This window comes from Atractosteus spatula, chromosome 8 (genome assembly GCF_055471065.1).
Source record: "Atractosteus spatula isolate fAtrSpa1 chromosome 8, fAtrSpa1.hap1, whole genome shotgun sequence".
Lineage (NCBI taxonomy): Eukaryota > Metazoa > Chordata > Actinopteri > Semionotiformes > Lepisosteidae > Atractosteus > Atractosteus spatula.
In genome coordinates, this window is record NC_142713.1 from 38,975,875 (window position 1) to 38,993,965 (window position 18,091).

An 18,091-nucleotide genomic window follows, 5' to 3' on the forward strand; every position below is an offset into this window, starting at 1 on the left:
GAAGCCGCTATTTTTTTTTTGTTTTCCAGTAGCTTTCCCAGTTAGTTCTTTCATTCCTCTGGGGGAAGCGTGGTAACATCCTGTATTGTTTTGCCGGCCAGACCTTTATGTCAGAAGCTGTCTTTGTCAGAAGAAGCCCCGGCAGGCTCTCATGAAATGTCACTGTCCGGCTCCCGCAGACATTGATGCGCGGCCCTGGGATTTCCAGGCGGAGGAGTGCGCCCTGAGGGAGAGCATCGAGAAGTTCAACCGCCGGAGGTACGACAAGAACCCCAACAGCGAGTTCAGCCCTGTGGACAACTGCCTGCAGAGCGTGCTGGGGCAGAGAGTGGAGCTCCCGGAGGACTTCCGCTATAGCTACGAGATCTGGCTGGAGAGAGAGGTCTTCTCCCAGCCCATCCGCTGGGAAGAGCTGCTACAGCCAGAGTAAAGGCCAGAGCAGGCAGCTCATTGTTCGGAAGCCAGACGTCCTCACGCTACAACACTGCAGAGTGGGCATACAGCCAGTCTGCATGCACTACTCTATGTGCCTACTACTCTTTCAGATTGTTTATTTTATGGTTTTAGTCTTTGCCTCCCTTTCAATCATCAACATTTGGAGTGGGAAGGTAGTGCAAAAGCAGAACAGGCCAAATATTTGCTATTTTCCCTCACTCTGGTACTGCCTGGCTTTTTATGTCATTTTCCCTGTTTTGCCTATGTGTTTTTAGCTTGTCATATATCCCAAATTGTCATATTTGCCTTTTGATAGAGTCCTGGCAATCAAGAACACTTCCAACAGTTGTTTTAATACACCTTCCTACCTACAGTTGCTGAAATGTTACTGATTTTTCAGTCAGCCAAAGTATAAATCAGATTTTACTAGTCTAAGTCTAAGCAAGTGTGAGCATAAACATTTTTTGTGTTGGTAAACTGCCTCAAATATTAGTCCTCTCCACAGTTTGTGAGAGCTTTACATGTATTTTTGTACCCTAAAACCAAACTGATTATTGTTTTTTTTTAATGTTTTAGATGACAAATTCAGTGCACCTAGTCATGTTATCTGAATCTATTGAGGTGCAAAATAACATTAATTCACGATTATCAGGTGGGTGGTACAAATGGAAAAATCACACAAGGCACCATTTGGATCCGTCTCTTTTTAGTCATACAAAATGTCATCGATTTAAGGGACAGTGTTTTTGTTTCAAGGACTGACTCATCTGTTAATAACTCCTGTGTAAACATAAAAAAAGCTTCTCTCAATGCATTGACGCCCTGAGACTAAATCACAAATATGATCTGGAATTCTTGTTGCAGATGCATAATCAATGAAAACATCTTTCTTCTTTCATAATCTGGATGCATGCTGTCATAAATGCTGATTAAAGTACATGCTTACCCACAGCTGTACAGGCGAGCTCTGGCTTTTAGCAGTAGCGAATATGTGCTCCTGTCCTCATAACCTGGAGTTGGATAACTGTGTAGTCATTAAACTAAAAGCATTGCCGCAGGTGTCCGAAAGGAGTGTGCCACCTTTTTTTGGAGTAAGCTACTGTGACATGCCTGATCACCCCTCGGCACAACATGTCCCTATTACTAACTCAGGGTAAAGGGAACTAAGGATGGGGTGTATTTGCAGTTAAAAAATACGTCAGCTCCTACTGAGGGGAAAGTGTAATTATCGATGCCTGCGGCAGATTTCTACAGTGCGGCCAAGTGACCTGGCTCTTTTGACAAAGTGTTAGTGTGTGAGTGCTGTCAGATTCAGGTCCTGCACACATTCCTCCTGTTGACACAAAAGCTCACGGCCTGCTGAGAGAGTGTCCCAAGTGGGTAAAAGCACATTCGAAGGTGTTTTTAGTAATCATCTCTGTGGGCACTTGCCATGAAATCTCATGAGTCTCAACAGGAATGGCCTCACAAATAAACAGCTCAGGATTTGCTGTGCAGTAACACACAAGCACATGCTACTGTTTAAAAGTGGTCAACTTCCACCAGTACTTGTAAAAAAAATGGACTTTTTATTTGTTTGTTTGTTTGTTTGTTTGTTTTGTATCGGCGGTCGGTGGTGGCCATGTCAGACAAGGCTTGGCAGTTCATAGGTGTTCTCTCACATCTGATCTTTGTAATGCCTGGCGTTATTTCTCAAAGGCTCTGAGAACAGAAATGTCCCAAAGATGGATTGGGAAGTGTGCAATTGTTGCCTTTTATGCTGTAGTTTGCTTGTAGGTAAATATCTTCTGTTTTAGCTGCGTTGTTCATTTCAGACTGAATGGTGTCTTTTTAGCTGTAAAACTGCAAGAGATTAACAGCACAACTGCAAATCGAAATTTAACCAGACGTGCAAAATAGACTGTTCTTTAGAAGCAACAGATGCTAAATAATACTACTGCTAAACTACTGCTAGGAATCTGGACTTGATTGAGGTCTCTGCCTTTGTAGGCCAGAGGAGTCTGTAATGTAATGTACTTCAGACACTGCCGTTAACTTTGATGAAAGAAGTTAGTTTCAAGCATCCTCTTATGTGATTACATCATTTTTGTATCTGTTATATAAAATGAAGATGGCATTGGTGCGTGGAAAGCTGTAGCTTTCTGGCTTGGCCTTCCAAGGCCAGTCTTTCAGAATATCTGAGCCAAATGTCCCACAGCGGTGAATCATACAATACTTGTGTAAATAGTGAACACACAAGAGTCCTTGGAAGGCATGTCATACAGTAACTGAGAGATTTGTATTCAGACAATTGCACCCACAAGGTTGACTGCTTATTTATTACAGGAAAAAGTGAGATGGTGTTAATGATGAATGGATAAAAAGATCTAGCTTTTCTGCCCCAGTTACTGGCAGAGAATGTTTCTTTACAATATAGAGCATAACAGTTTTTTTTTTGCTCTTTCACATTTGATTCCAGGGACATGTGTTGTGTTCAGAAGTGCCATAATGAAAAGCTTTGATATGTGTTAGTGCTTGCATAAAATATCTGTTGCATAACACAGATATCGATTGCAGCTCTCAACAATAGTGTGAAACTGTCTGTTACTGTTCCATGCAATATTGTGCATGACAGTAGTTCAGATAATATCTCAATTCATGCAAGACACACCTTTTTTAATTAAGTACTTCCAAACCATTCTGCTCTTTTGAACATTTTTCTAACTGTTTGTATGGCATAATCTTAAATACCATAATAAAAACCCTTTATAGTCTTTATAGTCTGTTGCTTGTTTGAAACCTATGGTTAATTACTGTTTGTACCAATTAAAATGTACTATTAGGATTCAACTACACACAAAATTCCATTATAAATTTTGATGTGTTTGGCACACTACACATAATGGACATATAGAGTTTGTTTCTTTTTGAGAATTTATAAAGTGCAAGTCTTCCTTTTTCTTGGGATCAATGTGTATTTTTACCATTATGAATATCTCGGTGTCAGAAATCCTGCAAAGACTTATTTGTGCGTGATAAAGAAAATGTCAGCGTGTCCCATGAAAGCCAGACCAGACGTTGGTCTGCCCAAAATGAATTGAGTGATTTGTAAGATAGAAGAATGCTTTCCACTTGTAAGACTGTTAAAATGATACCACTTTGTTGACTCACATCAGAATTGGTCACGTTTTGTTAAGTTTTTAAAGAGCTTTACAAGCTCAGGGTGTCACACTGTTGGGATGTCTCCTGTTGCATCTGTGACAATCCCTAAACACTATTCACCAGTGACGAATAAAATATTGGTTTAGAGAGAGAAATAATTATACTTTTTTTATCAAAGTAATGTTTAAAACATTGTTTTGTTACAAAAGCCAAATGTCTAGATGGACTTGGTCTAGGATATCTATTGTTGTGTTCAGTCTTATTTGAAGTGGAAAGATTCTCCATTTAATTACATTATAATTTGCTGTACTACTCACCTGACTTTTCATGCAAACTGATACCTCAGGTTTAATGTGCTTACTGTATGTGTTTTTTTCACCGAGACACCCATAATTAGAGATTTGTGATATCGCTTCTACTGAAAAGCATACTGTAGCTTTCTAGAAAGTTCATCATTCAGCTGTAAAAAATAATTTGGGAAGAGCAGGGACTCTTAGCCTTTGAAGTTATATTCGGCACTTTTATAAGTGGTCTTTCTTTGAGGTTTTGGTCAAGCCTTTCTAGTGCCAAACATAATTCTAATGCACAGTTTATCGTATTATTGTTTATTAGTTGCTGGGTTTTGTATTTTTCATTGTTGGCAGTGAATGCCTTATTCTCAACAAACAGGGTGTTTGTTTTCTGGTGTGAACTTGAATTATTATAAACAAACTGCATTTGGAATGCTGTGTGGACTGTAAATATAATATATGACAATATTACAATGTGAAGATGTTAAGTATCTTTTTTAAGTATCTGCTGTATAAATACAATTTGGAATTAGTGTATTTGCATACTTTTTCCTGTGTTTTTGTTTCGGGTTATGTGCAATCACTAACTGAAATGGAGATATCCTTTAAAAAATAAAAGTTGCCAAACACAATAAATGTGTGCCTATTAACAAAAAGCTCCTGAAGGTAAAAACTGTAATTCAATAGAATTTTCCTTGCTTAATGTTTTAATTTTACATCTCACATATGAGTATTTAAATCAAATCACAGAGTTGTATAAGCAAATGTCGATAAAAAGACTTTCAAATGTTCATGTTGACCATTTGAACAAAATGCATTATATTTATTTTTGGACTTCCCACTTTTAAAGTAACAGTAATGACGGGACAAGTCAGATGTCTTATTGATATTCCTCTTATAAGCAGTATTGCCCACTGAACTATCCCTGCAATCTAGACTAACGACACAGATTTGAGGCACAGATATTCATTATGTTTTAAATGCTTTTTCTGTAGCTAGTGCATGTAGTGAACTACCTGACCAAAAACATTGGAAAATACAGTTGAATGTTACAATCATCAAGGTAGTTGCAGAAAATACTGGTCATTTGTCAATGAGATTAGAGACCTATTTTAAATTCAACTATAATTTATGACAATCTCTGCAGGCACTCTCATTCATATGTTTTTTTCAGCACATCTAGCAGACAAAATGGATTCTACACTATACAGTGCCTTGCGAAAGTATTCGGCCCCCTTGAACTTTTCAACCTTTTGCCACATTTCAGGCTTCAAACATAAAGCTATAAATTTTGTTATTTTATGTGAAGAATCACCAACAAGTGGGACACAATTGTGAAGTGGAACGAAATCTATTGGATTTTTGAAACTTTTTTAACTAATAAAAAAATGAAAAGTGGGGCGTGCAAAATTATTCGGCCCCTTTACTTTCAGTGCAGCAAACTCACTCCAGAAGTTCAGCAAGGATCTCTGAATGATCCAATGTTGTCCTAAATGACTGATGGTGATAAATAGAATCCACCTGTGTGTAATCAAGTCTCTGTATAAATGCACCTGCTCTGTGATAGTCTCAAGGTTCTGTTGAAAGCGCAGAGAGCATCATGAAGACCAAGGAACACACCAGGCAGGTCCGTAATACTGTTGTGAGAAGTTTAAAGCCGGATTTGGATACAAAAAGATTTCCCAAGCTTCAAACATCCCAAGGAGCACTGTGCAAGCGATCATCTTGAAATGGAAGGAGTATCAGACCACTGCAAATCTACCAAGACCTGGCCGTCCCTCTAAACTTTCAGCTCAGACAAGGAGAAGACTGATCAGAGATGCAGCCAAGAGGCCCATGATCACTCTGGATGGACTGCAGAGAACTACAGCTGAGGTGGGAGAGTCTGTCCATAGGACAACAATCAGTCTTACACTGCACAAATCTGGCCTTTATGGAAGAGTGGCAAGAAGAAAGCCATTTCTCAAAGATATCCATAAAAAGTCTCGTCTAAAGTTTGCCACAAGCCACCTGGGAGACACCCCAAACATGTGGAAGAAGGTGCTCTGGTTAGATGAAACCAAAATCGAACTTTTTGGCCACAATGCAAAACGATATGTTTGGCGTAAAAGCAACACAGCTCATCACCCTCAACACACCATCCCCACTGTCAAACATGGTGGTGGCAGCATCATGGTTTGGGCCTGCTTTTCTTCAGCAGGGACAGGGAAGGTGGTTACAATTGAGGGGAAGATGGATGCAGCCAAATACAGGACCATTCTGGATGAAAACCTGTTGGAGTCTGCAAAAGACCTGAGACTGGGACGGAGATTTATCTTCCAACAAGACAATGATCCCAAACATACAGCAAAATCTACAAAGGAATGGTTCACAAATAAACGTATCCAGGTGTTTGAATGGCCAAGTCAAAGTCCAGACCTGAATCCAATCGAGAATCTGTGGAAAGAGCTGAAAACTGCTGTTCACAAACGCTCTCCATCCAACCTCACTGAGCTCGAGCTGTTTTGCAAGGAAGAATGGGCAAGAATTTCAGTCTCTCGATGTGCAAAACTGATAGAGACATACCCCAAGCGACTTGCAGCTGTAATCGCAGCAAAAGGTGGCTCTGCAAAGTATTAACGCAAGGGGGCCGAATAATTTTGCACGCCCCACTTTTCATTTTTTTATTAGTTAAAAAAGTTTCAAAAATCCAATAGATTTCGTTCCACTTCACAATTGTGTCCCACTTGTTGGTGATTCTTCACATAAAATAAAAAATTTATATCTTTATGTTTGAAGCCTGAAATGTGGCAAAAGGTTGAAAAGTTCAAGGGGGCCGAATACTTTCGCAAGGCACTGTATATGCTTTAGTAGGTCTATTGGTCACCCAAATTTGTCTGAATGATTCCCACATGCTAAAGGTGAAAAAATAATGCATAATATGTTGAAAAGACAAACAATTCCAGTATATGTCACTGATTATGAGGATGCACTGTTGTGAAAACCTGTCAGGTACTGCATGAAAATAACTTCCATCTAGTGTCTTGGGGGCTTCCAGCAAACAGGTTTGGAGTTTGTGTGGGGGAGTGAGTGAAGCAAGGCCTTCACAGAAAGGACCTGGCTCTGCCGAACTGCCCGAACCCTGCCTGGAAAGCAATAAATCCAGCTTCCTTGTCTCCATGACAGCCAGCTGTCAACAAACAAAACCTCCCCCGGGCAGTCGAGCAGCAAAGCAACCAGTCAGGAGAAAACTTACAGTGAGGTGAGTTCTGATTAATTTGTTTAATGAAATGCCAATATTATTAACCAAAGTGTTGGTAGAGTACAGCATGAAAATGGATTTCTCTTTGAAATGTTAAAAAGTCATATGCTTCCTTTCATTATGTTTTCACTTCAGACTCCTAGACACTTTTGTTACTATCTTTCTTTTAAGAATTTTGGAATACCACAGTAACAAGTGACATTATTACTTATTTGAGTCCAAATTATTTATTAAATATTATTCAACCGGTTTCTGTCCTATAGCCTCTTTTATTTCAGACATAATGGTAAGAATTCCTGCTGCACCTGTGACAGTGTGTTATGTTGCACAAAGAGACAAGTTTTGCTTGAAAGAAAATGTGCTGTAATGAAGAGGAGAGTAAACATCTCCTCTGAGACGTGCACAAATCTTTTGCTCAGTGCCCGACAAAGGACTGGCACGTAATGTACAGTACCTCCCCGATCAAACGAAACGGCCAGCCAGTGCCAGGTGAGGGATGTAAGCTGGGCTGAGAAAGTCTGAGCTCGCATCACTCCACCAAGTAACCATGGTACTCAATCAGTCAATCAATCAATCACAGTTTATTTATCAAATGCACAATAATATAGCGTGCAGCATTAGTTGCTGGCAATTAAATGTCTTTTCTACGAGCTCACCTGGAGATGGGGAGATAAAAATAACAAAATTAAAGTTACAAAATAAGGTTAAACAATGATAGATAATAGTGCAGTAGAAATTGAATAAGATAAACATCAGACAAACCTCAATATAAATAGAGCTGCTATGTGTCCAGGGTGTATGCAATGCATTATGTCCAAGTAGTGCAGTATGCCAAATACAATGAAAGTTTATGGTACTTCAGCAGGAGTGGAGCCACTGTGTGGACCAGCCCAGATTCACTCCAGCAGTCTCCAGGCTACAGTACATGGAACATCCCGAACTCTAGGCACTTGAGGCATTCACAGAATTCACCTTTACTTCCTTTCTGAGACTTTTTCCTCTTTGATCATCTTTTGATGTCTTCTCCCATTGTCAAAACGATGGGCTTGCTATGCACCGGCTCGTAACTAAACTCAGTCAATCGTTGTCACTGCATTTTTACACGATGCGTGGCTATGGTTTATGTCAGTGGTTACCCACATTGTAAAATGTAGACTAAACCATGTCCTTGTATGAATTCTTCTGTCTGTGTAAGCTACCGAATCAGCTGCTACATTGTCGTCTTTAAATAATTCAGGTGGATAGTTGTGCCAGCATGCGTAGTCTGCAAAGGAACAAGTAGTAGGTTTATTCCATGCTGAAAAGAGAAGAGAGAAAACGCAACGTTTCGACTGTGAAGCCTTCTACAGGTGTGAGGGTACATTCTTTAAATAATGTACCAAGTGTTTCATTTTACATTGCAAAATTATTTCAGGAACAATTAGATGATTCTATAATGCATTTTAAAGCAATTTCTTGTTTTACTGTACATTGTTCATGTCTAAAACCTTTTTTTTAGGTCACGAGCACTGATGAGACAAAAAGAAAGAAGACCACACAAGCTGGAAGATATTTACAATGGTATTGTATATTACAGAATTCAGCATAGGGTGACAAAACAAAACCAAGTAATCACAGACCAAATAATTCTTACTTCTGGTACTTATAAGGTTATGATAACAATGATTAGAACTGAACTAGAAGGCTGTCTGTATGGCAAGGTGGTTCTTTTTTATGCTTTATTGTAGTATGTTGAGGCACACAAAATCCCCTTTTTCACATGCTTCTTAAAAGAAACACAAAATACAACAAAAGAGCAGAAGGCATATAGAAAGAAAAACAGCTGAATTTTTCATACGAATTCTAATTGTCTGCTGCATCTTTGTCACATTACTGAGAGAGAGATCTTTTTACTATCTTTTTACAAATACATGATGTTAATTTCTAATTCTGTGGGTAATTTTCTCCATGAGATATATTTCATTTGTAGAGACCTTCCATATTTGAACACTAGGTCTGCCCAGCTTTAAATAGTTTTGTTGTGATTTGTTTCATGATTGCAATTCTGACAATTTTAAACAAGTATTTTTCCGCCTCTGATGGTAGTTCATCCAATGTTGTCCCAGAAGCAAAATTTCAGGGTATAGTTTTAATCTAATATTTTGGATATTAAAGAACCTTTTTCCCCAATACCAAAAACTGTGTATTGTATTATTTGCCAGGTGTTAGCAATAGGACTATAGGGGATAGTCAAATTGTATTTTGAAAACAGAGGACTGGCCAAATAAATTTGTTAGAGTTTTCTAAGCAGTAGAAAGTTACTGTAGCTGCTTTAGGCATTCAAGGTAAGGCAATCATTTCTTGGGATGAGGAATTAAAAATGATAAATTTCTAGAATGTGGAGAGTATGGATTAGGGGAGAATATTCAAATTTGATTGATGTAATTAGTGGTGTGTCACAGAGATCTGTACTAGGCCATCTGCTTTTCTCAATGTATATTTCCCAGTGATCTGCATTCTGTTATAATTAGTAAACTAGTCAAGTTTGCAGATGAGACCAAAACAGTAGGGTAAACAAACACTGTAGAAGCTACAAGGGAAATTAAAAGAGTGAGACAAAATTCAAGAAAGGGCAAACACATTGCAGATAATAATAATTACTTACACTTATATAGCACTTTTCTGGACACTCCACACAAAGCACTTTACAGGTAATGGGGACTCCCCTCCACCACCACCAATGTGCAGCATCCACCTGGATGATGCAACGGCAGCCATAGTGCACCAGAACACTCACCACACATCAGCTATCAGTGGGGAGGAGAGCAGAGTAATGAAGCCTATTCATAGAGGGGGATTATTAGGAGGCCATGATAGGTAAGGGCCAATGGGAAATTTGACCAGGACGCCAGGGTTATACCCCTACTCTTTTCGAGAAACACCCTGGAATTTTTAATGACCACAGAGAGTCAGGACCTCAGTTTTACATCTCATCCAAAGGACGGCGCCTGTTTACAGTATAGTGTCCCCGTCACTATACTGGGGCATTAGGACCCCCACAGACCACAGGGTGAGCGCCCCCTGCTGGCCCCACTAACACCTCTTCCAGCAGCAACCTTAGTTTTTCCCAGAAGGTCTCCCATCTAGGTACTGACCAGACTCACACCTGCTTAGCTTCAGTGGGTTACCAGTTGTGAGTTGCAGGGTGATATGGCTGCTGGCAATAATACAGATGATATGTATTGCAGACAAGTAGTGAGTATTTCATGCAAGAAGCAAGCACGTGAACTATAGATGAAGAGCATACTTTTGAAAAAGACTTACAGTAACTGCTAATGTGGAAAGAATAAACAAGTTAAGCAGAATGTTAGGATATATAGTTAGAAATGTGTTAAAAGTGTGTAAATTAGAATATTAGGATTTTTAGTTACAAAGTCTGTAAATTATGGTTAAGGAAGGTTAAAATTGTACTATTCACTAATAAGACACCATTTCGTATATTGAAAAGTATTTTGGTCACCACATCGCAAAAAAATAAAACTCCCAAAGTTATTCACCAGAAGTACACATTGTGCATAGAAATATTGCTTCTTTGCTCCAACAGTTGTCATTAAAACATATAATTATTTCCATACATTTTGCAGCCCTAGGATTGCCAAAAGCAATTAAAAACTATACTAATTGCCATTTTCCTTACCAGTTTGTTCTAGTACATTTTAATATATTCTCATTCAGTAGCTAGTAACTTCAAGACTTTGTTTTGTATTAAACAAGGTATTGCATCTCATGTTGGTCAAAGATGGCTTTGTTTGGATTTTATTGAAAAGGGTATGACAATGAAATTCTTGCTCTGTGACGGTGCCTCTTGAAATCAGTGCGGCTGTTACACCACCAGAGATAATGCAATCTGTCTAGTGCTCATCTGAAACATTAGCTTTAGCTTGTGTAGGAAAACAGATAAATAATCTTCACTTCATGCTTCGACTTTGTGCTTTTTATTGCAGCCAACAAAAGCTAGAAGATCAAGGTCTCACAGTACTGGAGCAGGCAAAACTAGCAGAAAGAAGAAGGCCCATAAAAAGAGATCAGCCAGCGTCAAATTGGCCAAGAGAGAGGTGGACATTCTGAGTCCAGCTGCCATGGAGAATGTTTACTACATCTCCCACAATGCAATGGACTGTTTGGAATTCAGAGGCTTTGGTTGGCCAGACTCCAAAAAGAAGAAGAAAAAGAAAGGCAAAAAAGGCAAAAAGGGGAAGAGCAAAAAATAGATATTTCAAGCCATAAAAATGCTGCACTACAAATGCCCACTATCACAAAGTAGCTGTTATATATTTTTCCAAGTGTAAAGTTGGAACTAAACTTGTAGTCGGGAGTAACACATATTAACTCAATGGATCATATTAAAGATCACAAATGAGAGAAAACATTTCAGCTCATTGCGTTCATTTGGTTAAACCAACACAAACACCCTGACGTAAAACCCCTCCCCTCCCCCCTCAGAAACGGAGAATTTAGCCAGTCAGACCGAAGCTAAATGTCTCTGGGAGGTGGAGAACCCAGTGCAAATACAGAGGGAACATGCAAGCCTCATACAGACAGGTTTTCATTTTTTTACTATCACATATATTGTTTTCCTTTCAGATACAATGGGTGTCAATTTATGTATAAAAAATATTCAGGAAATGGATAGGTGTATTACCATCCCTACAACATTTCATACAATTTCTTAACATATCACAAATGTAGACAATGATGTTACACCTTGATATCCATAGGTTTCCTATTCAATCTTAAAATTTTGGTTAAACATATATTCTGTGTAGCAAGTGGTTTGTTCTGACTGCTGTGTGCCGCTATTGGGTCTGCAATTTAATTGTTTGAAAATAAAGATGTACTACAGGAAGTGGTTCTAATATGCATTTGTTGTAGTCTTATTAGCTAACAACAGCTATGGAAATAGTTTGTTAAATGAAGGTCTTTCAACAATGAATAAAACTGATTTCCTGAAGCATTAGTGTGCCGATAAGCCTCTTTTAGGGGGTAGCGCTCTGTACAAAGCCACCTAAAAGGTTGTGATTTATTTGAGAAAAATGTTTTTTCTTATTTTGATGCTAAAAGTTTTTTTTTTAAAGAAGACCTTTTCTGCACTTTTAAAGAACTACAATATCCTTTTTTTTAAAGAGTACTGTATAGGATGTTAAAAAAGGGTAATGCAATTTATTTAAACAACTTATTTAATGCAGGACAGAGTTACATTATACAGCTTTGAAGAAATTCGGCATATTTTTGTCAGTTGATCCTCATAAGCAAAATTTAGCATAATTATTTTATATGATATACCTTACATTCTTCTTTACACATTTGATGTGTAAATTTAAAGGGTAAGCATTTTTACGACTAAGGCATCTTTCCCAATCATTCACTACAACGTATCTTTCAATTTGTAAATATTAAGCCAGTTTCAGAATCTCCCAGAACTGAAGCAGACGGCATCAATTCTTCATCAACGTTTCGCCTACCCAACTGTTCTCTTCACGATCTAAAGTCACGATCTAAAGTTTGTTGGTCCTCAATAAATCTATGAATTTTGGAATCAAGTATAAACCCAGACAAGGACACCTTTCCCTTCCCAACATGGCGGCCGCCCCAGGAACGCCCTACGCGCTGACGTGCTGTGTGTTGTGGCGGACGCGGGCCCGCCGCTGTCGCTGTGTGCTGGGCTGGCTGCTCTTTGTCCTCCATTAGAGCTCGGATTCCCGGTTCCACACTGTACGGCGCAGGCCCGCTGTAGCGCAGCCGCTCTGAGGTTAGTGCCCTACCGCGCAATCTCCAGCTAATTCAGCCCTGGCGCAGCCGCACCAACAAACCCGGCAGCGGCGGGGTGATAGAGGGGGACGGGAAAAATCCTGATGCGGAACGAGAATGGGGTTTTTGCTAAATTATTGCCTCTCGTTTCGAAAACAGGCTCGGGTTAAGTGTCCAATTAGCTCGGATTAAGGCACATATGTAGCTCCGGTGCTGCTGCAGGCCGCACTAGGCCTGGGTTTGCTGGAGTAATGGTCCTGGGAGGCGGGTAATTTGGGGGTCCGTAGAAATCGGGGTGTTTTGGGAAACATGCTTAGGCCAGGGACGTTTTGATGGCTTGCTGTGTACACTGTATTACAGTTTTACCAGTATTGTGCCATTTTTAAAATTATGATAGTACTAGTGAGGTAATATGCATTATACATTGCGTTGTTGTACTGCGGACATATTTACAGTATGCAGTGATTGTCTTGAAAGAGATGTATGTATTGTGGAAGGGGGGCAGGTATGTGATTTTGTTTTACATATAGATTAGTGGTAATATTAAGGTTAGCTGCTTTACGTGTAGCGTTATTGAAAATATGAATAAACATACATTTACGCGAATAAATTATTCTTTGAAGCAGTTCTGTGGTTTCGGATGGGATAGGATGCATTACTGTGATGCCCAACAGTTAAGGCCATTACAGTTTATTTCCAATAAAAGACCATACTGTTACAATGACGTTTCCTGAAGCAGAAGTTAACTAAAACATGGATTTGATTTTGTATTGTTGTATGTTTACCGGAGGCCTGCTATTTCTTTATCCTGGTGAAGACCCTTGGCATGTGATTTGGTGCTGAAACTTTTAGGCAACGTGATTTTTCAACCTGTATTTTAAAACCTCTCTGACAAGTGCTAATTGAGGAAGGGAACAGTATCAGTGATACAATATCTGTTTCGTAGGTTTTCCTGTAAAAACAGGTCTGACGGGTTTATATTGCAGTATACTTTCACTTTTATTTCTGGACTCCTCCTTTGATAACTATCAAGAATATGGATCGCGACGGGGTCATGTTTTATGCTGTATATTGCATCAGTAAAACACACAGACGTTTGAAATAATCTATTTTTCAGTTTGTGTACACAAAGGAAATGTTACTTTTGTGATCTAAAATGTGACGACCACCTTACTTCTATGTTTGACGCTGCATTGTGAAAGGCTCTATAATGAGAGAAATGTGTAAGAATTGTATTCAGCCTGTATATTTTGTACTGTCCATCTTAAATTGAATACTTTTACAGGTAATATTTTTTTAATCTTTATTTTTTCAACTGACATAAAACCCAAATCTTGGCACTTATAAGTTAATGTCTGAGGTCCATGTAGCCAAAAAAGAAGGATGGCCTTCACCTTTGAGTGCAGTTGTACATACAGACACTGATGGGCCTGTTAATGGAACGGATGGGATTTGATACATTAGTTTTGCTTTTAAATCTATTTTAATGTATGCAAAGATCATTTAGACAGCTCGCAGCAAGCGTGAGTAATCCCTGCTTTTAATGCAGTGTGAAAATGTTCTTTTCCTGCAAAAGACTTGTTTTCCTTTTCTCACAGAGGCATGTGCCTTCCTTTTTATGCAGATCTAAGGATGCCTTTTGGGTTCAGATTTCTGTATCAATTTCACGATTTTCTTCATGCATAGTGTGGTACACTGTGTGGTTCGAACAGTGCTTGGTTCAGGTTTGATCAAGATGCACACAGAGCCCTCGTGCTACCCGAGGGTCTGCTGGTATGGTTGTCCTAGGAGAAGGGTATTCTTGGGCACTTGTATGTGGTATGAACCATTCAGGTTCAGTCTTTTCAGCAACCTCCAAAGCTGGGTTATCTGTTAATTTGTGGTGAACGCAGTGTATCGCAGCATAAGCACTGTCGTGCTTGCCAGGCAGACTTTGAAGTGACACTTGACTCAGTTCTCACACAGGCAGTCACAGGTGGAGTTTTCCTGCAAGCTCTTTCCATTGCAATGGAAACATTAACACGCATACTGTAGAAGAGAGAACATAATGTTGAACACATAACAGGATGAGAAAGCCATAAAATAAGGGTATAAAGGTCTCCTTTAGTAATTTCAAAATCATACTAAAAACAGCAGTGGTTTTTACTTGGGCAGAATAGTAAATATTGATACAGTCAAAGAGTTATGGAAGTGTTGATTTCCATCCAGTTTCTGAAAGCTGCTCTTTCCTGGTAAGACCCCTGGAAATGTATCTGGGAATACTGGACTGAGTCTTAAATGTTCACAGGGATAATTTAGAGGTGCTGTTTATCCTAGTCAATGTCTTTGAATTGTGGGAGGAAGCCTCAGCACTCAGCAGAATCTTGTGTGCATGGTTAACATGATTGATCACCATGCCAGACAAAAAACTGTTTCTCAAGGGTTGTGAGACAGTAGCACCTGCTGCCTTCTGTTCTATCATGTTGTGAAATTGTTTGTGTAAATAAGATGTTAAAAAATAACATTATCATAATATCAAATTTAATATCAGTATCATAATCAAATATTTTATTCAGGTTAAGATTCTACCAAAAATCGTTAATAGTTTCTAGATGTGTTCAGGAGTTAGCTGGATGTAAGGGTTTTTGTCATTTTGTTTTCCTTGTCATTTTGTTTGTTTATTATTTAATTAAAACAATCTTTTTTTTCCTGTGTTCAAGGCTGTATGACTGAATAAATTCTTTCTGGTTTCCCTTGAATGTGGAAATACCTTAAATATCTTAGCCGAGAGCAATTTGTGTTTATTGATGTTTGATGTTATTTGTGTTTATAGTTATTATTTTGCTTTTTGTCAATTGCTTTATAGTTAGAGTGCTGTAAAAACTAAAAGGAAAGAATTAGATTCACTCGCTTCCTTCTACAGAACATGAATATTACAAGGTATCAGCTATAAACTGTCCTGAGAACCACTGTCAATAATCGAGATCTCTAGACAGAACAGCCAGTTCCAAAGAGTTTGCATCGCCATCTAGTGGTAAAGGAGAGAAAAAAAACCGAGCTTTCTGACGCTATTAATTGATCTCTAGGTCTTGGGATAATGTCTTGTTTTTGTTATGAAAGAAACCTTTGCATATTTAGAAAGGCTTGTATTGTTAGTTTCTAGATAGGTACTTTATTAATCCCGTGAGGGAAATTGTGGAATTTCTAGTGTCCTGCTGTACGTTTTGACTGTTTCAGTTGATTCAGTTTGGACGGTTCTTCATCAAATTGTCAAGCTTTGGGGGCAAAGTCTGTCCTGTTGTACTTGGCTAGGCTGGATTCCCGAAGTGCAATAAGATCAAACGTTAAGGTTATAAAATTCCTTTCCATTTTTGAAGGGGGATGGAAAATTTGCTAATACATTCCTTGACCTTTGCAACAATAGGAGCATTGAGTGAAATTAATCCTTCATTAAAAAGAAAGCTCAGAGGCAATGAAGAGCATTCTTATAGCACTTATGTAACCTCCCCCCATTTTCATTTAAGAAGTTTGGCTCCCCAGCTTACTTAGTTTTATATGTATCTTAGAAACACATTGTTAATGTTAACCACAAAATTAACCACATTGAATACGAAATAAAAATAAGAGGGCCCATTAGGTTTTTTAGTTTCTTTTACCATTTTGTGTTTCTGACAGTTGGAATGACTGTATTAAAAATAACAGGCCTTCTTAAATGTGAATAAACAGCGTACCTAAACTTTAAACAAAACACCACCATGTCTGCTCGATCTCTGTTCTAATGAGATAAGACATGCTTTTTCTAAAATGTGCAGGTGTTGGAGTGCTCAATATATATTAATGTTCTGTCACCAGCTGGCCACCACCACAGGATGTCTGACCTTTATTTTCTTACATTCTTTTATGTTTTTCTTCTTAATGACTTTAGTAGTGAGGCAGAAGAAACAATGATTCAATAAAAATGTAGAACATCACCATCTTCTTAACTTCAAATATGTAGTAAGCGCTGGGGCACGGACATTAGTCCTAAAGTTCTGGCTGGAAATGTCCTCTAAAAAGAAGCTGCTGTTTTCGGATATAAATACTGAGAATGAGAATGAATATAAAGAATGAGAGGAGGGCATTCGGCCCATATACCTTGTTTGGTAGGTAGTAGTGAATTGTTCCAAGGGCCTTATCCAGTTGTTGCTTGGAAGAACACAGGGTATCAACAACGTGGCAGAGCAGCGTGTTCCACACTCCCACAACCCTTTGTGTAAAGACATTCCTCCTGTTCTTAGTTTTAGTATTCTCAATATGGCCTCCAAACCATGTAACTAGTCACCTGTGTGTGCTTGTGGGCAACGCTTGCATTAGGCTTTTATAGCTGAATGTCCAAAGTCTGAAATGGTATGCTCTACTTGAAATTTTCTATATGCAAATTTACCATGGCTTAAATCTGATTTGCATGTTGTAGGTGTTTTTTCATGTCGCAGATTTACCTTAATAATATTGCTAGGTGATTGTAGAAAGATGAGACATGTTGAGATTCATATTTGTCGGCCAGATAGTCCCTGAGGACTTAAAGCGTTTTGAGTCCTTTAAGTGTTTTGCTCAATATCCAGCATGGCCACCACATGTGACCTCACCACCTCACCACTTTCCTTAAATAGAACCAGTCATGAGGGGGCTGTATACAAAGTCAAAGAATTATATTTGCTGTTCCTGAGAAAAAGGGTTTTAATTAATTTATTTTTGTGTAAAAGGAAAAGCGTTTCAAAGTTTTCATTATGCAACAATATCTACATTAACTGGTCACTCTGCACCTATGTTGAATGTACCCATGTTGATGTGTTTAGGTTGTTAAATGCTCGTATTTTTATTGGATATATGAAATGATCAATTTTAAACATTTCTCAAGGATGATAAGTGTGATTCATTCATACAATAATGATTCAGCTAAAAACAATTACGTGAGTTAAATAAAGAAAATACATATATGTGTGATGAGCCGTATGAAGCTGTTCTATTTTTTTCACACAGTGGAGTGTGCATCGTGAATGTGGTGAAGATTGTTGTTTTTTTTCCAATTACACATAATTCCCATCTGGCTTTTTGGCAGAAGAGCTCTAGTCGGTGTCCATCTCAGTTCTGTGGTGTGAAGTCTAATGACATGCCTTTACAGTCCTGCCAGGCCAGAAGCCCAGATTTAGAGTTCATAGACATTTTCTACTGGAAGGAT

General features: G+C 38.6%; 3 protein-coding genes across 4 annotated transcripts in view; all 3 read left to right on the plus strand.

Annotated features, from left to right (window-relative positions):
- The window catches only part of strip2 (striatin interacting protein 2), a 38,238-nt gene extending 33,736 nt beyond the window's left edge, over nucleotides 1–4,502 (plus strand). Inside the window, exon 21 of the mRNA XM_088922953.1 lies at nucleotides 180–4,502. Coding sequence (XP_088779079.1) covers nucleotides 180–430 — 251 coding nt within the window. The 3' untranslated portion in view covers nucleotides 431–4,502. The remainder of the gene's footprint in view (nucleotides 1–179) is intronic.
- Nucleotides 4,503–8,613: 4,111 nt separating this feature from the next.
- Nucleotides 8,614–11,992, plus strand: smkr1 (small lysine rich protein 1). The gene is made up of 2 exons (XM_088923729.1): nucleotides 8,614–8,667; nucleotides 11,091–11,992. Exons 1-2 carry the CDS (start codon nucleotides 8,665–8,667, stop codon nucleotides 11,355–11,357), a joined length of 270 nt encoding a protein of 89 aa, XP_088779855.1. The 5' UTR covers nucleotides 8,614–8,664; the 3' UTR covers nucleotides 11,358–11,992.
- A 789-nt stretch (nucleotides 11,993–12,781) lies between these two features.
- Nucleotides 12,782–18,091, plus strand: part of nrf1 (nuclear respiratory factor 1) — a 35,876-nt gene continuing 30,566 nt past the window's right edge. For both annotated transcript variants that reach the window (XM_088922954.1, XM_088922956.1), the window contains exon 1: nucleotides 12,782–12,895. The gene's annotated coding sequence lies outside the window, so the exon portion shown is untranslated. The remainder of the gene's footprint in view (nucleotides 12,896–18,091) is intronic.